The sequence below is a fragment of the Schistocerca piceifrons genome, chromosome 6, assembly GCF_021461385.2.
Source record: "Schistocerca piceifrons isolate TAMUIC-IGC-003096 chromosome 6, iqSchPice1.1, whole genome shotgun sequence".
In the NCBI taxonomy this organism is placed as follows: Eukaryota; Metazoa; Arthropoda; class Insecta; order Orthoptera; family Acrididae; genus Schistocerca; species Schistocerca piceifrons.
The window spans coordinates 187,401,292-187,428,016 of NC_060143.1; the positions used below are offsets into that span (position 1 = coordinate 187,401,292).

Below are 26,725 nucleotides of genomic sequence, written 5' to 3' on the forward strand. Positions count from 1 at the left end.
ACGCCGCTATCCCTGCCAGCCCTCTTTTCATACTACCTTTCTTTTGCGACATACGTGCTTCCTTAAGCATTTTCAACGTGCTAGGAATGCCTTGAAAATAACGAAACACTACGAATCGACAGATGTGACCTGAAATGAGTCAGGGCCACCTACTGTTTCGTAGCAGTGCAAAACTCCACAGAAGGAAAAAAAAAAAAAAAAATGAAAATAAATGACTGTAATAAACATAACATACGATATGAATGGCCTCAGTTGGAAGAAGAATGTGCCAAGGAAGATTTCTTAAAAGTGCCTGAAGATAACAAAACGGTATGAACCGACAGATATGTTCTGAAATACGTCAGGGCTGCTTATTGTTTTGTAGCAGCGTACGACTGCAAACTTGTAAACAAAAATGTATCTTTCGTCGCTAGAAGAGAAGGATGCTTTGGCGACCCTCCTGTGCCTTGTGTCCCTGTTTTCGCACCTTTGCACAGGTCTACTGGCCGCAAACGGCGTCTCGGACACGCCCGTTAGGCCCACGGCCGTCTCGCAGATGTTTCTCGTGCTTGTGCTGTCATATGGGCCACGACCCGAGCGGCAGCGAGCGGCAGTCGAGCAAAGTCGGGACAAGTCGGGACGGAAGGGGAGAGGTGCGAATGCACTGCACAGATCACGCAAATACCTGGACGCGAGCCGCGCGGCGTGTGTCAGGTGAGGAAGCTGCCGGGGGCGCCCTCCAGCAGGACACTGCTACACCCCGCACAGCCCCCCGCCGGATAACGGGAACAAGATGCGTCGCCCGCGAGTGTCGGACGCCGCACGCACCAAGCGAAACGAATGACGGGCGGCGCACCGAGCAGCCGCGTGTCTCACGCAAGTGGCGGCGCGGCGCGCCCGCCAGTCCGGCAGACGCCTCTGAGACGCCGGACGCGCACTCGGCGCCGCCTTCGAGGCTCCAGCTGTTGCGGAAGGACGTGCTCTGCGTCAAATGTGTCACCGAAAACTGCGATTGTGTGTGTTGGGAGAAGAGGCAGAGGCGTCTTCTGTCGTGCGGCTACAGTATAAGGGCGCCAACGGCCATACCATGTTGAATACACCGGTTCTCGTCCGATCACCGAAGTTAAGCAACATCGGGCCCGGTTAGTACTTGGATGGGTGACCGCCTGGGAACACCGGGTGCTCGCACGCCTCGGATTCGGACCAAAATTCGGAAGAACAATCAAGAACGTCATTACAAATGCCACCTCAAAAATAACAGTAAACGGATGGACTTCCAAGTCAATAAGACTGGGAAGATCCGTCAGGCAAGGATGTCCATTATCGATGGCACTTTTCACAATAGCCCTCGACTCACTACTACGAAAACTAACAGCCGAAATCGGAGGATACACAATGGGTGCAACAAACATCGTATGCACGGCCTATGCTGACGACATGGGCATATTCATCCAAAACGAAGAAGAACTAGGAATAATCCAGCCTATCATGGAATCCTTCGAAAAGGCTTCAGGTGCCAAAACGAATCCGACGAAGACAGTGCTACTACCAATAGGCAACGGCAGACTGCGACCAGCGAGACAGTGGTACCGAGTGACAAACAACCATAGGGCACTCGGAGTGGAACTACAGCAGTGCCCTTTGAAAATGGCAGCACAAAACTGGCGCAGCGTCTTGAACACAACGAGAGGGCTCGTGAGGATACACGCGAACCGGAACCTGACGCTGAGCCAAAGAGTGCAGTTAGTAAACGAAACAATCCTGTCGAAAGCGTGGTACATGGCGCAAATACTATGTGCTCCGACGGAAATTGCGCGAGCGATAGGAAGTGCGGCGTACTACTTGCTGTGGAGGCGGGAAATCTTCAAGGTCTCCCAGGCGACGTGTTTCCTGTCAAGGGACGAAGGCGGACTTGGTCTGACTGACGTTAAGACGAAATGCGCGGCACTGCTTCTACACCGTGCGATGAAAATGGCAAACCAGAACAACAACAGTATAACGTCCAGCCTGATAAACCAATATAAACCTGAATCTGAAGAGGCTCCTGTAGACACTACGAACATACCATTCAAGTTGCGGCACATAAAACAGATGGCAATCGACAAGAGTTACATCACCGCGGTCGTTGCCAACCCACAGCAAAGAACGGCGAGGAACATCTACAGCGCTCTGAGGGGGAAGGCAAGAAAGTCCAAAATAGAGACGAGTTTTCCAGACCATGACTGGCCACAGGTCTGGAAGAATGTCTCGGAACGGACACTTCCTGAGCACGCCAGGGACACGTGGTATAAAATCATCCACAAAACAGTGCCGACAAACGAAAAACTGGCACGCATAAAAATGCGGGAATCCCCAAACTGCGAGCTCTGCAACCAGACCGACACCATCGAGCATCGTTTTGGCTGCAGAGAGAGCGGGGAAATATGGGCGGCAGCGAGAAAAATGATCGCCCACATCAACAGAACCGACGAGAGGGCGATACATGTCTCAGCTGTCACTGTCCCGGACGCGAAGCCTTTCCCCAAAGCGAAACGCCTGGCCACAATGTGGATCATCGCCATGACGGCACACGCCATCGTCACGAAACGGCAGACCGACAAGGCGCAGTTCCTCACGGACCTGTGGGAGGAACACAGGAGGGCCAAACAACGCTCCAAGTACCGAGAGACCTTCCAGAACTTCCTGCAGGTCCCGCTGGACGCCGCCTTCCGAGACGCCTTCAACACGACGTGACCGACGCCCTCCCACAACACCCACACCCCAGTCGCTGAGGACTTCGCCCACCAATCCCTCCAAAGCCCCGACGGCAAGAGTGGTGCATTGCGAAAGTGTTGTGAAAATGCGCGCAGAGTGAAAGTGGGTACGTGTAGCAGTGCCAAAGTGAGAGTGACGTGTGCCAATCATAGCCATACAGTGTCCAGTGCCCAATAGCCAAATAAAGCAGGCAAAAGGAAATGATCAGTTTTTAATTTAGTGCAAAGGATACAAGACGTGTTCCAAGGTAACAGCGAAATGTCAAACAGTGTATTTCATGTAATTAATGTGTACTCTCGCCATCTCCATTCAAGGTACGTTTTTTTTTCCCCTCTCTCTCTCTCTCTCTCTCTCTCTCTCTCTCTGTCTCTCTCTCTCTCTTCTATAATCATTTTTTTTGTTGTTGTTTTGTAGGTTTTTTTTGTGTTTGTCTGTGTTTATTCCTTTGATGTATCCGTGTGTATAGATATAGTTATATACATTTATAAAGTTCGGCGCATCATGTGCCAAAACGTTGCATACCCCTTTGCGATTTACAAAAATTCTAACTTTAGACTTTCTCTGCCCCAAATTTTCCGTGGAACTGTTGCGTCCACTCTCACACAGTACACTAAATAACTTCCCCATTCATCATTTATGCACATAGATGTTCTGGCCCATATTCTCCTTTAGCCTTTGGCAAACACATAGCGAACATGCCAAAATAGGTGTATTCAAATACCATACGGGGGGAAAAAAAAAAAAAAACTTAAAATTAATTTAAATTCAATTTATAAAAAAAATCAAAGTAATGCAGTTTCTTTTTTATGTATAAAAAACCATAAACATTGAAGGGAAAAACTTATATAAAGGACACTCAGTGAATAAAAGTGTTGTAACTAAGCCAAGAGACTACTAAAAGAACAATCAGAACTGAAAACGAGAAAATATACAATTTCATGTAAAGATATGTAATTGTTAAAAATTGTAAATAAAAGTTTATATACGTTTAAAAAAAAAAAAAAAAAAAAGGTGCTGTTGGCTCCCCTTCATTTTCTCCTTTTTACGCCGCTATCCCTGCCAGCCCTCTTTTCATACTACCTTTCTTTTGCGACATACGTGCTTCCTTAAGCATTTTCAACGTGCTAGGAATGCCTTGAAAATAACGAAACACTACGAATCGACAGATGTGACCTGAAATGAGTCAGGGCCTCCTACTGTTTCGTAGCAGTGCAAAACTCCACAGAAGGAAAAAAAAAAAAAAATGAAAATAAATGACTGTAATAAACATAACATACGATATGAATGGCCTCAGTTGGAAGAAGAATGTGCCAAGGAAGATTTCTTAAAAGTGCCTGAAGATAACAAAACGGTATGAACCGACAGATATGTTCTGAAATACGTCAGGGCTGCTTATTGTTTTGTAGCAGCGTACGACTGCAAACTTGTAAACAAAAATGTATCTTTCGTCGCTAGAAGAGAAGGATGCTTTGGCGACCCTCCTGTGCCTTGTGTCCCTGTTTTCGCACCTTTGCACAGGTCTACTGGCCGCAAACGGCGTCTCGGACACGCCCGTTAGGCCCACGGCCGTCTCGCAGATGTTTCTCGTGCTTGTGCTGTCATATGGGCCACGACCCGAGCGGCAGTCGAGCAAAGTCGGGACAAGTCGGGACGGAAGGGGAGAGGTGCGAATGCACTGCACAGATCACGCAAATACCTGGACGCGAGCCGCGCGGCGTGTGTCAGGTGAGGAAGCTGCCGGGGGCGCCCTCCAGCAGGACACTGCTACACCCCGCACAGCCACCCGCCGGATAACGGGAACAAGATGCGTCGCCCGCGCCGCACGCACCAAGCGAAACGAATGACGGGCGGCGCACCGAGCAGCCGCGTGTCTCACGCAAGTGGCGGCGCGGCGCGCCCGCCAGTCCGGCAGACGCCTCTGAGACGCCGGACGCGCACTCGGCGCCGCCTTCGAGGCTCCAGCTGTTGCGGAAGGACGTGCTCTGCGTCAAATGTGTCACCGAAAACTGCGATTGTGTGTGTTGGGAGAAGAGGCAGAGGCGTCTTCTGTCGTGCGGCTACAGTATAAGGGCGCCAACGGCCATACCATGTTGAATACACCGGTTCTCGTCCGATCACCGAAGTTAAGCAACATCGGGCCCGGTTAGTACTTGGCTGGCTGCCCGCCTGGCAACACCTCGGTGCCGAGCGAGCAGTGTTTACCTCGTGCGACTGGGCCGGCGGCGCCTCGCGTGTCGTCTGCTTCTTCTGCCTTGTGGCTGTATTTCTACCTGACTGTAAGTAATGGAAATGATTTACGATGATAGTGAGGAAAGGCAGAATAACGTCCAATGTGAATTTGATCGTTCAGTTGATAAACCTTCGGCCTTTGAGATTCACCGTTGGATATTAGAGGACTTGATGTTACGGCATGATGACGTTCTTGGCATACAGTTTGATACGTTCCTTAATTCAGTGTTTTTAAAATTGAGATCTCCTGACATGTGTGATACTGTTGTGTCTGTCAATGACGGTGTGCGTAAATTTCGACATCTTGACGGTAAAATTAGTAATGTGACTGTGTCGCACGCCGGCTTCGGCGTTAGGCAAATTCGTATCTTTAACCTGCCCTTTGAAATACGTAATGATACCATTTCACGTTATTTGCGGCCGTACGGTACCGTTTTGTCAGTGATTAAGGAAAAGTGGTCCTCCGCCTATTTGTTTCAAGTCGAAAACGGTGTGAGGAGTGTGAAAATGGTTGTCAGACAGCACATTCCGTCATTTATTTTGGTCAACGGCCACCGTGCGTTTGTGACTTATAGTGGACAGCCTCAAACTTGTTCATTTTGTAGTGGCGTTGGTCATTACCGGCAAGATTGTCCTAAACGTAAACGGCCTGCTCAATTACCGATTGACGACGGTTTGCGCGGGGCCAGCTTTGCCTCTGTCGCTGCTACGGTCTTAGGTACAGCCCCCCCCGCACCCGCGCGCCGCGTGGCCGATGCTAACCTAGCTGACGCCGCGGTTGCTATGGATGTGTCCACTCCCGATTGTGACCTTGCTTCTGTGTCTGCTGTTTCCGCGCCTGCTACGGCTACCGTGCAGGCTGACGAAAATTTGTCTTTACCACTTGTTTCACTTGCGTCTGTGTCCGACCGCACGCCCGCGTCGGCGACTGCTGTCGTGTCGGAACCTGTTTCCCAGCCTGTTACGGTACCGGAAATTTCTGATACGTTGACTGCCTCGGTTGACGTGGCTGCCAGTGCTACTGTTAGCTCTGCTGCCGTGGAGTCGCAGGAATTTTTTGCGGCTCCGAAACCGCGGCGTGATGAATTTCCGTCTCGCAGCTCTAGCAGGCAACGTGCTCGTAGTGTCGGTCGGTCGCCTTCCTCTGACAGGGGGTTTACCCGACCCGACCGCAGTCCGTCTCCAGTTGACCGTTCGCCCGCCGGTTCCCGGCAGTCGCGAGTTGGTCGGCAAGACTCACAACAGCGTGCCGCGCGTCGGGACCTAGACCGTGAGCGGCGGCCGTCTCCGGCTTCCGGCTCCGGGCGTCCGACACAGCAATCGCGACCCCAACAGCGTGCCGCTTCTCGCCATCCGCCGCCTGACGACCTCACCGTGGCCGATCAGAAGCGTGATGTCGCTGTTCGACATTTACGAACCGTTTTAAGTCAGCCGCCTACTGGTGACGATTCGGCAATGCCGGCCGATACGGCTTTGGCTGTAGCGCCGCCGCAATTGCCGACAAAACGGAAGGCTGAAGACACCCACCAGCGTCGTGTCTGTCCTTCTGCCCCCGAGCGAGTGCCGGCTTCTTCTCCCGACGTGGAGATGCCCGTTGCTGCTCCTTTGTCGGTAGCTTCCGGTGGCACAGATTCTGGGACCGCGCCCGCCCCCACTCCCGTGTACCCCACTGAGTGGGCGGCGGATGTGGAAGGCGGTGAGACTTAGTGGATTCTTTGTTGTCCCCTAATCCAGTTGACGGGAACTACTCCCGTCTTTTAGAGAACCTTTTACCCTTCCTTGGTGGCCGGAATTCCGTCCATGTTGCTGTCTGTTTTTACCATAAGGAGCCTTTTGTGCATGTGTATTTTACTTGTGTCTGGGGCCTGAGCATTGTTCGTGGCATATCTTATTTCTCAATGTTATTCTCTGTTGTTCCCTCCTCCAGTTGCCGGGAATTCCTCCCGTCGTTTTGGAGGTCATTTTACTCCTTTTGGTGGCTGAAATTCCGTCCAATGTCTGCTGTCTGTTTTTAACTGAGGAGTTTTTTTGTGCTTGTATATTTTAATTGTGTATGGAGCCTGAGCGTTGTTCGTGGAATGTTTTAACTCTCAATGTTAACAAGTTGAGTAATCCGCACAAGTTGTCGGCTTTGCACACTTTTTTACATGACTCCCGCTGTCATGTGGCATTTTTACAGGAAGTTACGCGTCAGGCTCTGTTGTTTTTACTTGACTCTTCTGATTTTACTGTCGTTGATAATATCATGTCCGACGAACAGACTGGTACTGCTATCTTAATTCGTCCTGAATTTGATGTTAGCAATATTGAAATATTGCCAAATGGCCGCGCTATAGCATGTACCGTCAATGGTTTTGCCTTTGTTAATGTATACGCTCATGCCGGTGACAAGCCAGCGCGGAATAAATTTTATGGTCAGGATCTCTGTCCACTTCTCCATCGTAATCATACTGACTTAGTGATCGGTGGTGATTTTAATGCTGTGATTGATGGTCGTGATCAGGAGCCGCGTCCTAACTGGTGCCAGGAATTGCGTACGTTGGTTGACAGCTTTCGGCTCCGCGACACGTGGCGTGTGCTGCATCCGGACGAGACGCATTTCACCCACTTTTACGCCACCGGTCACAGTCGATTAGACAGGATCTATGTGTCTTCGCCGCTCGCCGCTCACGTCCGGAAGGCGGACGTGTTGCCGGTTATTTTTTCTGACCATTGCGGTTACATGTGTCAACTTCTCCTGCCGCGTGCGCGCCCTACTCGGCGCAGCAATATTTGGAAATTTAACTGTAGCCTTTTGGACGATGCCAGTCTCACGTCTCAATTTACTGCGTTGTGGCGCAAGCTCTTGCGTGGTAAAGGCGATGACGGCAGTACTATCGGGTGGTGGGTGGCGGTCGCCAAGCCGGCTATTCGGCGTTTTTTAATCGATTTTAGCCGCGATGCGGCGCATTGGCGTCGGTCGACGGCACGTTTTTACCAGGACTGTTTAAAGGATATCGCTCAGCGCGTCGCAACGTCACCTGAGTTGCTTCCGGTTTTTAATCAGTTCAAAACCAAGCTCCTCGATGATCTTCGTCGGAAGGGTGTTGGGGCTATCGCGCGGAGCCAACCGGTGGGTGACGTGGAAGGGGAACCGCTCTCTCTCTACCACCTGAGCAGGGAGCGCCGGCGGCGCGAGCGGTTGGCAATCCGTAAATGGATCCAGCGAGATGGCACGTCCACTTCCGATGGTGCGGCCATTGAGCGGGAAGTTCACGAGCATTTTGCGACGCTTTTCCGAGAGGTGGACGTCAACGCCGGGGCGCTGCGCGATTTTTTGCAGAGGGTCCCACGTGTGTTAACACGACAAGATAGAGCCATTTTAAATGAACCTTTTACCCTTGATGACCTAACTACAGCTGTGAAACGGAGTCCTAGGGGCCGGTCCCCTGGACTGGACGGAATTCCTGCCGAATTTTACTTGAAATTTTTCAGTCTTTTCAGTGATGTTTTAATTGCCATTATGAATGAGATCCATAACGGCGTTGCTATTCCTGCGGAATTTTCAGAAGGGCGCATTGCTCTCGTTCCGAAATCGGCCGCAACACCAAATCTCGACAATGTCCGTCCTATAACCTTGCTGAACGCCGACTATAAAATTATAGCGCGGTGTATCACGCACAGGTTGACGAACGTTATGCCAAAGGTGGTGAGTGAACATCAGACTTGCGCTGTCAGGGACCGTAACATATTCGATGCTGTTCTGGCGTACCGGGATTGTATCGGATATGTTAAAAGTCACAGGCTCCGGACGGCTGCGATAATGCTGGTCGACTTCAAAAACGCTTTCGATCGGATTAGTCACACCTATCTGCGGCGGGTCTTGGTCGGTTTCGGATTTGGTTCTAAACTGACGACGATGGTGCACAATATTTTAAGGAATGCCACGTCACGGGTTGTAATAAACGGAACTCCCAGTCGTGTTATACCTATTAGCCGATCAGTTCGCCAGGGCTGCCCCTTGTCTATGTCACTCTTCGCTTTGGCGTTGGATCCGCTCCTCCGCTGTATCGCCCAGGAATGCCGGGGCATACGCATAGGTGACGATCAGCTGATCTGTAGAGCGTATGCCGACGACCTCGGCGTGTTCCTCGATCAGCCAGAGGACATTGACAGGTTACATGGTGTTCTGCAGCGATTTGAGAGGGCAACGGGGGCTATCGTTAATCCTCGGAAAACTGTTTTACTCCCCCTTACACCTCGCCTGCGTACTGTTCGCGGCGACTGGTTTTGTGTCAAGCAACGGCAGACTGTCCTTGGTGTCATTCTGACCGACAATACGCAGCGTATGGAAGCTCTTAATTGGCGGTCCACGCTGTATAAGGTCAGGGCCGTTGCGAAACTGTATGCCTCTAGGAACTTGGCGCTCCGTCAACGAGTGGCCCTTATCAACACGCAGATTTTGGCCAAAGCGTGGTATCTAGCACAAGTCCTACCTGTGCCGAAACAACTGGAACGGGCCATTCAACAGGCGGTCTATTGGTTGCTGTGGAAGGGTGACATCTTTAAAGTCTCCCTGGCCACCTGCACCTTGAGTCTGACGGAGGGGGGGCTGGGTTTCGTTGATTTTCGCAACAAATGTGCGGCACTCTTCGTGAAGCGGACTACCGTGGTGCTTGACAAGGGGCCGTGCAGTCCGACGGCTGCTTTATTCCATGCCTATCGCCCACCATCGGTGGTTGCTCCGGTCTCGGTCAGTCATATTCCGTACACGTTGAACTTTGTCCGCCGGTATTATGTGTATAACAGTTACCTGGTGCTCGGTGATGTCCGTGCGTGCAATGTCGGTGACGTTGTGCGCGCTCTTCGGGGATCGCCAAGTAGGAATAAATGGGAGTATCGGCTACCTCAGCACGACTGGAGGATGGTGTGGCGGAACCTTGCCGCCGCCGTTATTCCGCCCCATGTTCACGGAACATGGTATAAAGTGGTCAATCGCACATTTCCGACTAATGCTAAGCTGCACTCAATCGATCTGATTTCTTCGGGAGTCTGTGATGCGTGTCCTGAGGAGGACACCATCGAACACCGATTCGAATGTCGGAAATTCCGTTATGTCTGGGATATTGCGTGTGACATGGTGCGTCTAATCAACAGAGTGGACAGGCGCCAGGTGACAGCTTTGGACGCCATCGTGCCTCAGTGTGCGGCTTATCCGGCCACCAAACGGAATGCAACTCTTTGGATTTTGGGACACACGGTTTTTTGTATTTTCACCCTGAAATTGACTACTGCCGTCGACTTTCTGTCTTACCTGTGGGCGGAACATCGTTTGACCCTTGGTCGACCGGCTTATTCCTCGACTTTCGCCAATTTTTTGCTTGTTGCCCTGGCCCATGCATTCACTAAATTGTCACTTACCTGATACGACTACATACCCGATCTTGACATTTTTACTTTTCCTGTCTGATACTACTGCCAATATTCCTGTTGGCGTGTTATGACGAACCCTTGCTTACCAACGGACTTCCTCTCTTGGATAATGGTTTTATGGCATGGTAAAGTTGTGTTTCTAATCGGCCGTACATTAACGACAACGTACACATGACCTACAGTTATGTGCATGGTGTTTTGTCCGTCAAAAGTTCTTTTCTGTTTGCTTTACTTTCTGTTCCTCCTTTATTTCTTTCTTGTTATTTGTTCTTTTCTCGCGGCGGCTGAGGGGGCCGTGTCGCGGTGATCATTTATCACAGTCGGTGTGTGTCTGAATGTGGGACTTTTTCCTATTGCTGTGCGTTGACGGTTGTTTTCTTCTCCATGTACCATCCGTCGACCGTTAGTGGGGACATATTTTTTTCGGACTTTAATTTACTTTCATTTCTCTTCCGGTGGATTCACTTTTTTGGCGGATGCCACCTGCCTGTTGCTTTGGCAGGTTGTCGTTGCTGTGGATCACTGTCCCGGCAAGCTGCACCGGCGTCCAGAGGCCAATTTTGTTTCTCCTATTTGTAATGAAGTCTGGGTGGCGGCTTCCTTGCATTTCTTTTTTTGTATTGGAGGATGCACGTTCTTTTCTGTTCCTTGTCCTGGAAGCACACAGCACATACCCACGCCGGCACACCTCGCCGATGAAGGCACATTGGGGGGCCTTCCCCCGCGTCCCTTGCAGAAGTCAACGGCACCTTTTTAGCTGGAGAAGCTCGCCGAGGGATGGCGTTTTTGTGGAGAGCGAAAAAAAAAAAAAAAAAAAGGTGCTGTTGGCTCTATCTCATTTTTTAATTTTTGCGTCGCTACACCTGCCAGCCCTCTTTTTCATACTAACTTTCAGGTGTGACAAAGAAAAAAAAAAAAAAAAAAAAAAGGTGAAAAAAAAAAAAAAAAAAGGTGCTGTTGGCTCCCCTTCATTTTCTCCTTTCTACGCCGCTATCCCTGCCAGCCCTCTTTTCATACTACCTTTCTTTTGCGACAAACGTGCTTCCTTAAGCATTTTCAACGTGCTAGGAATGCCTTGAAAATAACGAAACACTACGAATCGACAGATGTGATCTGAAATGAGTCGGGGCCACCTACTGTTTCGTAGCAGTGCAAAACTCCACAAAAGAAAAAAAAAAAAAAAAAATGAAAATAAATGACTGTAATAAACATAACATACGATATGAATGGCCTCAGTTGGAAGAAGAATGTGCCAAGGAAGATTTCTTAAAAGTGCCTGAAGATAACAAAACGGTATGAACCGACAGATATGTTCTGAGATACGTCAGGGCTTATTGTTTTGTAGCAGCGTACGACTGCAAACTTGTAAACAAAAATGCATCCTTCGTCGCTAGAAGAGATGGATGCTTTGGCGACCCTCCTGTGCCTTGTGTCCCTGTTTTCGCACCTTTGCACAGGTCTACTGGCCGCAAACGGCGTCTCGGACACGCCCGTTAGGCCCACGGCCGTCTCGCAGATGTTTCTCGTGCTTGTGCTGTCATATGGGCCACGACCCGAGCGGCAGCGAGCGGCAGTCGAGCAAAGTCGGGACAAGTCGGGACGGAAGGGGAGAGGTGCGAATGCACTGCACAGATCACGCAAGGGGCGCCCTCCAGCGGGACACTGCTGCACCCCGCACAGCCCCCCGCCGGATAACGGGAACAAGATGCGTCGCCCGCGGGTGTCGGACGCCGCACGCACCAAGCGAAACGAATGACGGGCGGCGCACCGAGCAGCCGCGTGTCTCACGCAAGTGGCGGCGCGGCGCGCCCGCCAGTTCGGCAGACGCCTCTGAGACGCCGGACGCGCACTTGGCGCCGCCTTCGAGGCTCCAGCTGTTGCGGAAGGACGTGCTCTGCGTCAAATGTGTCACCGAAAACTGCGATTGTGTGTGTTGGGAGAAGAGGCAGAGGCGTCTTCTGTCGTGCGGCTACAGTATAAGGGCGCCAACGGCCATACCATGTTGAATACACAGGTTCTCGTCCGATCACCGAAGTTAAGCAACATCGGGCCCGGTTAGTACTTGGATGGGTGACCGCCTGGGAACACCGGGTGCTGTTGGCTCCCCTTCATTTTCTCCTTTCTACGCCGCTATCCCTGCCAGCCCTCTTTTCATACTACCTTTCTTTTGCGACAAACGTGCTTCCTTAAGCATTTTCAACGTGCTAGGAATGCCTTGAAAATAACGAAACACTACGAATCGACAGATGTGATCTGAAATGAGTCGGGGCCACCTACTGTTTCGTAGCAGTGCAAAACTCCACAAAAGAAAAAAAAAAAAAAAAATGAAAATAAATGACTGTAATAAACATAACATACGATATGAATGGCCTCAGTTGGAAGAAGAATGTGCCAAGGAAGATTTCTTAAAAGTGCCTGAAGATAACAAAACGGTATGAACCGACAGATATGTTCTGAGATACGTCAGGGCTTATTGTTTTGTAGCAGCGTACGACTGCAAACTTGTAAACAAAAATGCATCCTTCGTCGCTAGAAGAGATGGATGCTTTGGCGACCCTCCTGTGCCTTGTGTCCCTGTTTTCGCACCTTTGCACAGGTCTACTGGCCGCAAACGGCGTCTCGGACACGCCCGTTAGGCCCACGGCCGTCTCGCAGATGTTTCTCGTGCTTGTGCTGTCATATGGGCCACGACCCGAGCGGCAGTCGAGCAAAGTCGGGACAAGTCGGGACGGAAGGGGAGAGGTGCGAATGCACTGCACAGATCACGCAAGGGGCGCCCTCCAGCGGGACACTGCTGCACCCCGCACAGCCCCCCGCCGGATAACGGGAACAAGATGCGTCGCCCGCGGGTGTCGGACGCCGCACGCACCAAGCGAAACGAATGACGGGCGGCGCACCGAGCAGCCGCGTGTCTCACGCAAGTGGCGGCGCGGCGCGCCCGCCAGTTCGGCAGACGCCTCTGAGACGCCGGACGCGCACTCGGCGCCGCCTTCGAGGCTCCAGCTGTTGCGGAAGGACGTGCTCTGCGTCAAATGTGTCACCGAAAACTGCGATTGTGTGTGTTGGGAGAAGAGGCAGAGGCGTCTTCTGTCGTGCGGCTACAGTACAAGGGCGCCAACGGCCATACCATGTTGAATACACAGGTTCTCGTCCGATCACCGAAGTTAAGCAACATCGGGCCCGGTTAGTACTTGGCTGGCTGCCCGCCTGGCAACACCTCGGTGCCGAGCGAGCAGTGTTTACCTCGTGCGACTGGGCCGGCGGCGCCTCGCGTGTCGTCTGCTTCTTCTGCCTTGTGGCTGTATTTCTACCTGACTGTAAGTAATGGAAATGATTTACGATGATAGTGAGGAAAGGCAGAATAACGTCCAATGTGAATTTGATCGTTCAGTTGATAAACCTTCGGCCTTTGAGATTCACCGTTGGATATTAGAGGACTTGATGTTACGGCATGATGACGTTCTTGGCATACAGTTTGATACGTTCCTTAATTCAGTGTTTTTAAAATTGAGATCTCCTGACATGTGTGATACTGTTGTGTCTGTCAATGACGGTGTGCGTAAATTTCGACATCTTGACGGTAAAATTAGTAATGTGAGTGTGTCGCACGCCGGCTTCGGAGTTAGGCAAATTCGTATCTTTAACCTGCCCTTTGAAATACGTAATGATACCATTTCACGTTATTTGCGGCCGTACGGTACCGTTTTGTCAGTGATTAAGGAAAAGTGGTCCTCCGCCTATTTGTTTCAAGTCGAAAACGGTGTGAGGAGTGTGAAAATGGTTGTCAGACAGCACATTCCGTCATTTATTTTGGTCAACGGCCACCGTGCGTTTGTGACTTATAGTGGACAGCCTCAAACTTGTTCATTTTGTAGTGGCGTTGGTCATTACCGGCAAGATTGTCCTAAACGTAAACGGCCTGCTCAATTACCGATTGACGACGGTTTGCGCGGGGCCAGCTTTGCCTCTGTCGCTGCTACGGTCTTAGGTACAGCCCCCCCCGCACCCGCGCGCCGCGTGGCCGATGCTAACCTAGCTGACGCCGCGGTTGCTATGGATGTGTCCACTCCCGATTGTGACCTTGCTTCTGTGTCTGCTGTTTCCGCGCCTGCTACGGCTACCGTGCAGGCTGACGAAAATTTGTCTTTACCACTTGTTTCACTTGCGTCTGTGTCCGACCGCACGCCCGCGTCGGCGACTGCTGTCGTGTCGGAACCTGTTTCCCAGCCTGTTACGGTACCGGAAATTTCTGATACGTTGACTGCCTCGGTTGACGTGGCTGCCAGTGCTACTGTTAGCTCTGCTGCCGTGGAGTCGCAGGAATTTTTTGCGGCTCCGAAACCGCGGCGTGATGAATTTCCGTCTCGCAGTTCTAGCAGGCAACGTGCTCGTAGTGTCGGTCGGTCGCCTTCCTCTGACAGGGGGTTTACCCGACCCGACCGCAGTCCGTCTCCAGTTGACCGTTCGCCCGCCGGTTCCCGGCAGTCGCGAGTTGGTCGGCAAGACTCACAACAGCGTGCCGCGCGTCGGGACCTAGACCGTGAGCGGCGGCCGTCTCCGGCTTCCGGCTCCGGGCGTCCGACACAGCAATCGCAACCCCAACAGCGTGGCGCTTCTCGCCATCCGCCGCCTGACGACCTCACCGTGGCCGATCAGAAGCGTGATGTCGCTGTTCGACATTTACGAACCGTTTTAAGTCAGCCGCCTACTGGTGACGATTCGGCAATGCCGGCCGATACGGCTTTGGCTGTAGCGCCGCCGCAATTGCCGACAAAACGGAAGGCTGAAGACACCCACCAGCGTCGTGTCTGTCCTTCTGCCCCCGAGCGAGTGCCGGCTTCTTCTCCCGACGTGGAGATGCCCGTTGCTGCTCCTTTGTCGGTAGCTTCCGGTGGCACAGATTCTGGGACCGCGCCCGCCCCCACTCCCGTGTACCCCACTGAGTGGGCGGCGGATGTGGAAGGCGGTGAGACTTAGTGGATTCTTTGTTGTCCCCTAATCCAGTTGACGGGAACTACTCCCGTCTTTTAGAGAACCTTTTACCCTTCCTTGGTGGCCGGAATTCCGTCCATGTTGCTGTCTGTTTTTACCATAAGGAGCCTTTTGTGCATGTGTATTTTACTTGTGTCTGGGGCCTGAGCATTGTTCGTGGCATATCTTATTTCTCAATGTTATTCTCTGTTGTTCCCTCCTCCAGTTGCCGGGAATTCCTCCCGTCCTTTTGAAGGACATTTTACTCCTTTTGGTGGCTGAAATTCCGTCCATGTCTGCTGTCTGTTTTTAACTGAGGAGTTTTTTGTGCTTGTATATTTTAATTGTGTATGGAGCCTGAGCGTTGTTCGTGGAATGTTTTAACTCTCAATGTTAACAAGTTGAGTAATCCGCACAAGTTGTCGGCTTTGCACACTTTTTTACATGACTCCCGTTGTCATGTGGCATTTTTACAGGAAGTTACGCGTCAGGCTCTGTTGTTTTTACTTGACTCTTCTGATTTTACTGTCGTTGATAATATCATGTCCGACGAACAGACTGGTACTGCTATCTTAATTCGTCCTGAATTTGATGTTAGCAATATTGAAATATTGCCAAATGGCCGCGCTATAGCATGTACCGTCAATGGTTTTGCCTTTGTTAATGTATACGCTCATGCCGGTGACAAGCCAGCGCGGAATAAATTTTATGGTCAGGATCTCTGTCCACTTCTCCATCGTAATCATACTGACTTAGTGATCGGTGGTGATTTTAATGCTGTGATTGATGGTCGTGATCAGGAGCCGCGTCCTAACTGGTGCCAGGAATTGCGTACGTTGGTTGACAGCTTTCGGCTCCGCGACACGTGGCGTGTGCTGCATCCGGACGAGACGCATTTCACCCACTTTTACGCCACCGGTCACAGTCGACTAGACAGGATCTATGTGTCTTCGCCGCTCGCCGCTCACGTCCGGGAGGCGGACGTGTTGCCGGTTATTTTTTCTGACCATTGCGGTTACATGTGTCAACTTCTCCTGCCGCGTGCGCGCCCTGCTCGGCGCAGCAATATTTGGAAATTTAACTGTAGCCTTTTGGACGATGCCAGTCTAACGTCTCAATTTACTGCGTTGTGGCGCAAGCTCTTGCGTGGTAAAGGCGATGACGGCAGTACTATCGGGTGGTGGGTGGCGGTCGCCAAGCCGGCTATTCGGCGTTTTTTAATCGATTTTAGCCGCGATGCGGCGCATTGGCGTCGGTCGACGGCACGTTTTTACCAGGACTGTTTAAAAGATATCGCTCAGCGCGTCGCAACGTCACCTGAGTTGCTTCCGGTTTTTAATCAGTTCAAAGCCAAGCTCCTCGATGATCTTCGTCGGAAGGGTGTTGGGGCTATCGCGCGGAGCCAACCGGTGGGTGACGTGGAAGGGGAACCGCTCTCTCTCTACCACCTGAGCAGGGAGCGCCGGCGGCGCGAACGGTTGGCAATCCGTACATGGATCCAGCGAGATGGCACGTCCACTTCCGATGGTGCGGCCATTGAGCGGGAAGTTCACGAGCATTTTGCGACGCTTTTCCGAGAGGTGGACGTCAACGCCGGGGCGCTGCGCGATTTTTTGCAGAGGGTCCCACGTGTGTTAACACGACAAGATAGAGCCATTTTAAATGAACCTTTTACCCTTGATGACCTAACTACAGCTGTGAAACGGAGTCCTAGGGGCCGGTCCCCTGGACTGGACGGAATTCCTGCCGAATTTTACTTGAAATTTTTCAGTCTTTTCAGTGATGTTTTAATTGCCATTATGAATGAGATCCATAACGGCGTTGCTATTCCTGCGGAATTTTCAGAAGGGCGCATTGCTCTCGTTCCGAAATCGGCCGCAACACCAAATCTCGACAATGTCCGTCCTATAACCTTGCTGAACGCCGACTATAAAATTATAGCGCGGTGTATCACGCACAGGTTGACGAACGTTATGCCAAAGGTGGTGAGTGAACATCAGACTTGCGCTGTCAGGGACCGTAACATATTCGATGCTGTTCTGGCGTACCGGGATTGTATCGGATATGTTAAAAGTCACAGGCTCCGGACGGCTGCGATAATGCTGGTCGACTTCAAAAACGCTTTCGATCGGATTAGTCACACCTATCTGCGGCGGGTCTTGGTCGGTTTCGGATTTGGTTCTAAACTGACGACGATGGTGCACAATATTTTAAGGAATGCCACGTCACGGGTTGTAATAAACGGAACTCCCAGTCGTGTTATACCTATTAGCCGATCAGTTCGCCAGGGCTGCCCCTTGTCTATGTCACTCTTCGCTTTGGCGTTGGATCCGCTCCTCCGCTGTATCGCCCAGGAATGCCGGGGCATACGCATAGGTGACGATCAGCTGATCTGTAGAGCGTATGCCGACGACCTCGGCGTGTTCCTCGATCAGCCAGAGGACATTGACAGGTTACATGGTGTTCTGCAGCGATTTGAGAGGGCAACGGGGGCTATCGTTAATCCTCGGAAAACTGTTTTACTCCCCCTTACACCTCGCCTGCGTACTGTTCGCGGCGACTGGTTTTGTGTCAAGCAACGGCAGACTGTCCTTGGTGTCATTCTGACCGACAATACGCAGCGTATGGAAGCTCTTAATTGGCGGTCCACGCTGTATAAGGTCAGGGCCGTTGCGAAACTGTATGCCTCTAGGAACTTGGCGCTCCGTCAACGAGTGGCCCTTATCAACACGCAGATTTTGGCCAAAGCATGGTATCTAGCACAAGTCCTACCTGTGCCGAAACAACTGGAACGGGCCATTCAACAGGCGGTCTATTGGTTGCTGTGGAAGGGTGACATCTTTAAAGTCTCCCTGGCCACCTGCACCTTGAGTCTGACGGAGGGGGGGCTGGGTTTCGTTGATTTTCGCAACAAATGTGCGGCACTCTTCGTGAAGCGGACTACCGTGGTGCTTGACAAGGGGCCGTGCAGTCCGACGGCTGCTTTATTCCATGCCTATCGCCCACCATCGGTGGTTGCTCCGGTCTCGGTCAGTCATATTCCGTACACGTTGAACTTTGTCCGCCGGTATTATGTGTATAACAGTTACCTGGTGCTCGGTGATGTCCGTGCGTGCAATGTCGGTGACGTTGTGCGCGCTCTTCGGGGATCGCCAAGTAGGAATAAATGGGAGTATCGGCTACCTCAGCACGACTGGAGGATGGTGTGGCGGAACCTTGCCGCCGCCGTTATTCCGCCCCATGTTCACGGAACATGGTATAAAGTGGTCAATCGCACATTTCCGACTAATGCTAAGCTGCACTCAATCGATCTGATTTCTTCGGGAGTCTGTGATGCGTGTCCTGAGGAGGACACCATCGAACACCGATTCGAATGTCGGAAATTCCGTGATGTCTGGGATATTGCGTGTGACATGGTGCGTCTAATCAACAGAGTGGACAGGCGCCAGGTGACAGCTTTGGACGCCATCGTGCCTCAGTGTGCGGCTTATCCGGCCACCAAACGGAATGCAACTCTTTGGATTTTGGGACACACGGTTTTTTGTATTTTCACCCTGAAATTGACTACTGCCGTCGACTTTCTGTCTTACCTGTGGGCGGAACATCATCTGACCCTTGGTCGACCGGCTTATTCCTCGACTTTCGCCAATTTTTTGCATGTTGCCCTGGCCCATGCATTCACTAAATTGTCACTTACCTGATACGACTACATACCCGATCTTGACATTTTTACTTTTCCTGTCTGATACTACTGCCAATATTCCTGTTGGCGTGTTATGACGAACCCTTGCTTACCAACGGACTTCCTCTCTTGGATAATGATTTTATGGCATGGTAAAGTTGTGTTTCTAATCGGCCGTACATTAACGACAACGTACACATGACCTACAGTTATGTGCATGGTGTTTTGTCCGTCAAAAGTTCTTTTCTGTTTGCTTTACTTTCTGTTCCTCCTTTATTTCTTTCTTGTTATTTGTTCTTTTCTCGCGGCGGCTGAGGGGGCCGTGTCGCGGTGATCATTTATCACAGTCGGTGTGTGTCTGAATGTGGGACTTTTTCCTATTGCTGTGCGTCGACGGTTGTTTTCTTCTCCATGTACCATCCGTCGACCGTTAGTGGGGACATATTTTCTTCGGACTTTAATTTACTTTCATTTCTCTTCCGGTGGATTCACTTTTTTGGCGGATGCCACCTGCCTGTTGCTTTGGCAGGTTGTCGTTGCTGTGGATCACTGTCCCGGCAAGCTGCACCGGCGTCCAGGGGCCAATTTTGTTTCTCCTATTTGTAATGAAGTCTGGGCGGCGGCTTCCTTGCATTTCTTTTTTTGTATTGGAGGATGCACGTTCTTTTCTGTTCCTTGTCCTGGAAGCACACAGCACATACCCACGCCGGCACACCTCGCCGATGAAGGCACATTGGGGGGCCTTCCCCCGCGTCCCTTGCAGAAGTCAACGGCACCTTTTTAGCTGGAGAAGCTCGCCGAGGGATGGCGTTTTTGTGGAGAGCGAAAAGGCCGGGCTATAAGGGGAGATGGGAGGCCCGTTAAAAAAAAAAAAGGTGCTGTAAAAAAAAAAAAAAAAAAAGGTGAAAAAAAAAAAAAAAAAAAAGGTGCTGTTGGCTCCCCTTCATTTTCTCCTTTGTACGCCGCTATCCCTGCCAGCCCTCTTTTCATACTACCTTTCTTTTGCGACAAACGTGCTTCCTTAAGCGTTTTCAACGTGCTAGGAATGCCTTGAAAATAACGAAACACTACGAATCGACAGATGTGATCTGAAATGAGTCGGGGCCACCTACTGTTTCGTAGCAGTGCAAAACTCCACAAAAGAAAAAAAAAAAAAAAAATGAAAATAAATGACTGTAATAAACATAACATACGATATGAATGGCCTCAGTTGGAAGAAGAATGTGCCAAGGAAGATTTCTTAAAAGTGCCTGAAGATAACAAAACGGTATGAACCGACAGATATGTTCTGAGATACGTCAGGGCTTATTGTTTTGTAGCAGCGTACGACTGCAAACTTGTAAACAAAAATGCATCCTTCGTCGCTAGAAGAGATGGATGCTTTGGCGACCCTCCTGTGCCTTGTGTCCCTGTTTTCGCACCTTTGCACAGGTCTACTGGCCGCAAACGGCGTCTCGGACACGCCCGTTAGGCCCACGGCCGTCTCGCAGATGTTTCTCGTGCTTGTGCTGTCATATGGGCCACGACCCGAGCGGCAGCGAGCGGCAGTCGAGCAAAGTCGGGACAAGTCGGGACGGAAGGGGAGAGGTGCGAATGCACTGCACAGATCACGCAAGGGGCGCCCTCCAGCGGGACACTGCTGCACCCCGCACAGCCCCCCGCCGGATAACGGGAACAAGATGCGTCGCCCGCGGGTGTCGGACGCCGCACGCACCAAGCGAAACGAATGACGGGCGGCGCACCGAGCAGCCGCGTGTCTCACGCAAGTGGCGGCGCGGCGCGCCCGCCAGTTCGGCAGACGCCTCTGAGACGCCGGACGCGCACTCGGCGCCGCCTTCGAGGCTCCAGCTGTTGCGGAAGGACGTGCTCTGCGTCAAATGTGTCACCGAAAACTGCGATTGTGTGTGTTGGGAGAAGAGGCAGAGGCGTCTTCTGTCGTGCGGCTACAGTATAAGGGCGCCAACGGCCATACCATGTTGAATACACCGGTTCTCGTCCGATCACCGAAGTTAAGCAACATCGGGCCCGGTTAGTACTTGGATGGGTGACCGCCTGGGAACACCGGGTGCTGTTGGCTCCCCTTCATTTTCTCCTTTCTACGCCGCTATCCCTGCCAGCCCTCTTTTCATACTACCTTTCTTTTGCGACAAACGTGCTTCCTTAAGCATTTTCAACGTGCTAGGAATGCCTTGAAAATAACGAAACACTACGAATCGACAGATGTGATCTGAAATGAGTCGGGGCCACCTACTGTTTCGTAGCAGTGCAAAACTCCACAAAAGAAAAAAAAAAAAAAAAATGAAAATAAATGACTGTAATAAACATAACATACGATATGAATGGCCTCAGTTGGAAGAAGAATGTGCCAAGGAAGATTTCTTAAAAGTGCCTGAAGATAACAAAACGGTATGAACCGACAGATATGTTCTGAGATACGTCAGGGCTTATTGTTTTGTAGCAGCGTACGACTGCAAACTTGTAAACAAAAATGCATCCTTCGTCGCTAGAAGAGATGGATGCTTTGGCGACCCTCCTGTGCCTTGTGTCCCTGTTTTCGCACCTTTGCACAGGTCTACTGGCCGCAAACGGCGTCTCGGACACGCCCGTTAGGCCCACGGCCGTCTCGCAGATGTTTCTCGTGCTTGTGCTGTCATATGGGCCACGACCCGAGCGGCAGCGAGCGGCAGTCGAGCAAAGTCGGGACAAGTCGGGACGGAAGGGGAGAGGTGCGAATGCACTGCACAGATCACGCAAGGGGCGCCCTCCAGCGGGACACTGCTGCACCCCGCACAGCCCCCCGCCGGATAACGGGAACAAGATGCGTCGCCCGCGGGTGTCGGACGCCGCACGCACCAAGCGAAACGAATGACGGGCGGCGCACCGAGCAGCCGCGTGTCTCACGCAAGTGGCGGCGCGGCGCGCCCGCCAGTTCGGCAGACGCCTCTGAGACGCCGGACGCGCACTCGGCGCCGCCTTCGAGGCTCCAGCTGTTGCGGAAGGACGTGCTCTGCGTCAAATGTGTCACCGAAAACTGCGATTGTGTGTGTTGGGAGAAGAGGCAGAGGCGTCTTCTGTCGTGCGGCTACAGTATAAGGGCGCCAACGGCCATACCATGTTGAATACACCGGTTCTCGTCCGATCACCGAAGTTAAGCAACATCGGGCCCGGTTAGTACTTGGATGGGTGACCGCCTGGGAACACCGGGTGCTGTTGGCTCCCCTTCATTTTCTCCTTTCTACGCCGCTATCCCTGCCAGCCCTCTTTTCATACTACCTTTCTTTTGCGACAAACGTGCTTCCTTAAGCATTTTCAACGTGCTAGGAATGCCTTGAAAATAACGAAACACTACGAATCGACAGATGTGATCTGAAATGAGTCGGGGCCACCTACTGTTTCGTAGCAGTGCAAAACTCCACAAAAGAAAAAAAAAAAAAAAAAATGAAAATAAATGACTGTAATAAACATAACATACGATATGAATGGCCTCAGTTGGAAGAAGAATGTGCCAAGGAAGATTTCTTAAAAGTGCCTGAAGATAACAAAACGGTATGAACCGACAGATATGTTCTGAGATACGTCAGGGCTTATTGTTTTGTAGCAGCGTACGACTGCAAACTTGTAAACAAAAATGCATCCTTCGTCGCTAGAAGAGATGGATGCTTTGGCGACCCTCCTGTGCCTTGTGTCCCTGTTTTCGCACCTTTGCACAGGTCTACTGGCCGCAAACGGCGTCTCGGACACGCCCGTTAGGCCCACGGCCGTCTCGCAGATGTTTCTCGTGCTTGTGCTGTCATATGGGCCACGACCCGAGCGGCAGCGAGCGGCAGTCGAGCAAAGTCGGGACAAGTCGGGACGGAAGGGGAGAGGTGCGAATGCACTGCACAGATCACGCAAGGGGCGCCCTCCAGCGGGACACTGCTGCACCCCGCACAGCCCCCCGCCGGATAACGGGAACAAGATGCGTCGCCCGCGGGTGTCGGACGCCGCACGCACCAAGCGAAACGAATGACGGGCGGCGCACCGAGCAGCCGCGTGTCTCACGCAAGTGGCGGCGCGGCGCGCCCGCCAGTTCGGCAGACGCCTCTGAGACGCCGGACGCGCACTCGGCGCCGCCTTCGAGGCTCCAGCTGTTGCGGAAGGACGTGCTCTGCGTCAAATGTGTCACCGAAAACTGCGATTGTGTGTGTTGGGAGAAGAGGCAGAGGCGTCTTCTGTCGTGCGGCTACAGTATAAGGGCGCCAACGGCCATACCATGTTGAATACACAGGTTCTCGTCCGATCACCGAAGTTAAGCAACATCGGGCCCGGTTAGTACTTGGATGGGTGACCGCCTGGGAACACCGGGTGCTGTTGGCTCCCCTTCATTTTCTCCTTTCTACGCCGCTATCCCTGCCAGCCCTCTTTTCATACTACCTTTCTTTTGCGACAAACGTGCTTCCTTAAGCATTTTCAACGTGCTAGGAATGCCTTGAAAATAACGAAACACTACGAATCGACAGATGTGATCTGAAATGAGTCGGGGCCACCTACTGTTTCGTAGCAGTGCAAAACTCCACAAAAGAAAAAAAAAAAAAAAATGAAAATAAATGACTGTAATAAACATAACATACGATATGAATGGCCTCAGTTGGAAGAAGAATGTGCCAAGGAAGATTTCTTAAAAGTGCCTGAAGATAACAAAACGGTATGAACCGACAGATATGTTCTGAGATACGTCAGGGCTTATTGTTTTGTAGCAGCGTACGACTGCAAACTTGTAAACAAAAATGCATCCTTCGTCGCTAGAAGAGATGGATGCTTTGGCGACCCTCCTGTGCCTTGTGTCCCTGTTTTCGCACCTTTGCACAGGTCTACTGGCCGCAAACGGCGTCTCGGACACGCCCGTTAGGCCCACGGCCGTCTCGCAGATGTTTCTCGTGCTTGTGCTGTCATATGGGCCACGACCCGAGCGGCAGTCGAGCAAAGTCGGGACAAGTCGGGACGGAAGGGGAGAGGTGCGAATGCACTGCACAGATCACGCAAGGGGCGCCCTCCAGCGGGACACTGCTGCACCCCGCACAGCCCCCCGCCGGATAACGGGAACAAGATGCGTCGCCCGCGGGTGTCGGACGCCGCACGCACCAAGCGAAACGAATGACGGGCGGCGCACCGAGCAGCCGCGTGTCTCACGCAAGTGGCGGCGCGGCGCGCCCGCCAGTTCGGCAGACGCCTCTGAGACGCCGGACGCGCACTCGGCGCCGCCTTCGAGGCTCCAGCTGTTGCGGAAGGACGTGCTCTGCGTCAAATGTGTCACCGAAAACTGCGATTGTGTGTGTTGGGAGAAGAGGCAGAGGCGTCTTCTGTCGTGCGGCTACAGTACAAGGGCGCCAACGGCCATACCATGTTGAATACACAGGTTCTCGTCCGATCACCGAAGTTAAGCAACATCGGGCCCGGTTAGTACTTGGCTGGCTGCCCGCCTGGCAACACCTCGGTGCCGAGCGAGCAGTGTTTACCTCGTGCGACTGGGCCGGCGGCGCCTCGCGTGTCGTCTGCTTCTTCTGCCTTGTGGCTGTATTTCTACCTGACTGTAAGTAATGGAAATGATTTACGATGATAGTGAGGAAAGGCAGAATAACGTCCAATGTGAATTTGATCGTTCAGTTGATAAACCTTCGGCCTTTGAGATTCACCGTTGGATATTAGAGGACTTGATGTTACGGCATGATGACGTTCTTGGCATACAGTTTGATACGTTCCTTAATTCAGTGTTTTTAAAATTGAGATCTCCTGACATGTGTGATACTGTTGTGTCTGTCAATGACGGTGTGCGTAAATTTCGACATCTTGACGGTAAAATTAGTAATGTGAGTGTGTCGCACGCCGGCTTCGGAGTTAGGCAAATTCGTATCTTTAACCTGCCCTTTGAAATACGTAATGATACCATTTCACGTTATTTGCGGCCGTACGGTACCGTTTTGTCAGTGATTAAGGAAAAGTGGTCCTCCGCCTATTTGTTTCAAGTCGAAAACGGTGTGAGGAGTGTGAAAATGGTTGTCAGACAGCACATTCCGTCATTTATTTTGGTCAACGGCCACCGTGCGTTTGTGACTTATAGTGGACAGCCTCAAACTTGTTCATTTTGTAGTGGCGTTGGTCATTACCGGCAAGATTGTCCTAAACGTAAACGGCCTGCTCAATTACCGATTGACGACGGTTTGCGCGGGGCCAGCTTTGCCTCTGTCGCTGCTACGGTCTTAGGTACAGCCCCCCCCGCACCCGCGCGCCGCGTGGCCGATGCTAACCTAGCTGACGCCGCGGTTGCTATGGATGTGTCCACTCCCGATTGTGACCTTGCTTCTGTGTCTGCTGTTTCCGCGCCTGCTACGGCTACCGTGCAGGCTGACGAAAATTTGTCTTTACCACTTGTTTCACTTGCGTCTGTGTCCGACCGCACGCCCGCGTCGGCGACTGCTGTCGTGTCGGAACCTGTTTCCCAGCCTGTTACGGTACCGGAAATTTCTGATACGTTGACTGCCTCGGTTGACGTGGCTGCCAGTGCTACTGTTAGCTCTGCTGCCGTGGAGTCGCAGGAATTTTTTGCGGCTCCGAAACCGCGGCGTGATGAATTTCCGTCTCGCAGTTCTAGCAGGCAACGTGCTCGTAGTGTCGGTCGGTCGCCTTCCTCTGACAGGGGGTTTACCCGACCCGACCGCAGTCCGTCTCCAGTTGACCGTTCGCCCGCCGGTTCCCGGCAGTCGCGAGTTGGTCGGCAAGACTCACAACAGCGTGCCGCGCGTCGGGACCTAGACCGTGAGCGGCGGCCGTCTCCGGCTTCCGGCTCCGGGCGTCCGACACAGCAATCGCAACCCCAACAGCGTGGCGCTTCTCGCCATCCGCCGCCTGACGACCTCACCGTGGCCGATCAGAAGCGTGATGTCGCTGTTCGACATTTACGAACCGTTTTAAGTCAGCCGCCTACTGGTGACGATTCGGCAATGCCGGCCGATACGGCTTTGGCTGTAGCGCCGCCGCAATTGCCGACAAAACGGAAGGCTGAAGACACCCACCAGCGTCGTGTCTGTCCTTCTGCCCCCGAGCGAGTGCCGGCTTCTTCTCCCGACGTGGAGATGCCCGTTGCTGCTCCTTTGTCGGTAGCTTCCGGTGGCACAGATTCTGGGACCGCGCCCGCCCCCACTCCCGTGTACCCCACTGAGTGGGCGGCGGATGTGGAAGGCGGTGAGACTTAGTGGATTCTTTGTTGTCCCCTAATCCAGTTGACGGGAACTACTCCCGTCTTTTAGAGAACCTTTTACCCTTCCTTGGTGGCCGGAATTCCGTCCATGTTGCTGTCTGTTTTTACCATAAGGAGCCTTTTGTGCATGTGTATTTTACTTGTGTCTGGGGCCTGAGCATTGTTCGTGGCATATCTTATTTCTCAATGTTATTCTCTGTTGTTCCCTCCTCCAGTTGCCGGGAATTCCTCCCGTCCTTTTGAAGGACATTTTACTCCTTTTGGTGGCTGAAATTCCGTCCATGTCTGCTGTCTGTTTTTAACTGAGGAGTTTTTTGTGCTTGTATATTTTAATTGTGTATGGAGCCTGAGCGTTGTTCGTGGAATGTTTTAACTCTCAATGTTAACAAGTTGAGTAATCCGCACAAGTTGTCGGCTTTGCACACTTTTTTACATGACTCCCGTTGTCATGTGGCATTTTTACA

General features: G+C 52.0%; 1 protein-coding gene, 5 non-coding genes and 3 pseudogenes across 6 annotated transcripts; all 9 read left to right on the forward strand.

Moving 5' to 3' along the window:
• The first annotated feature begins 1,051 nt into the window (after positions 1–1,051).
• Positions 1,052–1,171, forward strand: LOC124804014. Its single transcript, XR_007017344.1, has one exon. It is a non-coding gene; the product is annotated as a 5S ribosomal RNA (ribosomal RNA).
• Positions 1,172–4,805: 3,634 nt separating this feature from the next.
• Positions 4,806–4,923, forward strand: LOC124803539 (annotated as a pseudogene).
• An 822-nt stretch (positions 4,924–5,745) lies between these two features.
• LOC124803220 (flocculation protein FLO11-like) lies at positions 5,746–6,669 on the forward strand. The gene has a single exon (XM_047264400.1). The coding sequence runs from the start codon at positions 5,746–5,748 to the stop codon at positions 6,667–6,669; it is 924 nt and encodes a 307-aa protein (XP_047120356.1).
• Positions 6,670–12,358: 5,689 nt separating this feature from the next.
• LOC124803619 lies at positions 12,359–12,477 on the forward strand. The gene has a single exon (XR_007017224.1). It is a non-coding gene; the product is annotated as a 5S ribosomal RNA (ribosomal RNA).
• Positions 12,478–13,487: 1,010 nt separating this feature from the next.
• On the forward strand, positions 13,488–13,605 carry LOC124803674 (annotated as a pseudogene).
• Positions 13,606–20,985: 7,380 nt separating this feature from the next.
• On the forward strand, positions 20,986–21,104 carry LOC124803486. The gene has a single exon (XR_007017211.1). It is a non-coding gene; the product is annotated as a 5S ribosomal RNA (ribosomal RNA).
• Positions 21,105–22,124: 1,020 nt separating this feature from the next.
• On the forward strand, positions 22,125–22,243 carry LOC124803602. Its single transcript, XR_007017222.1, has one exon. It is a non-coding gene; the product is annotated as a 5S ribosomal RNA (ribosomal RNA).
• Positions 22,244–23,264: 1,021 nt separating this feature from the next.
• Positions 23,265–23,383, forward strand: LOC124803630. The gene has a single exon (XR_007017225.1). It is a non-coding gene; the product is annotated as a 5S ribosomal RNA (ribosomal RNA).
• A 1,009-nt stretch (positions 23,384–24,392) lies between these two features.
• LOC124803675 lies at positions 24,393–24,510 on the forward strand (annotated as a pseudogene).
• The last annotated feature ends 2,215 nt before the right edge of the window (positions 24,511–26,725 follow it).

Bases quoted from the DNA above. Each gene is read 5' to 3' on its own strand.
- LOC124803220 (XM_047264400.1), top strand. From the start codon at position 5,746: ATGGATGTGTCCACTCCCGATTGTGACCTTGCTTCTGTGTCTGCTGTT.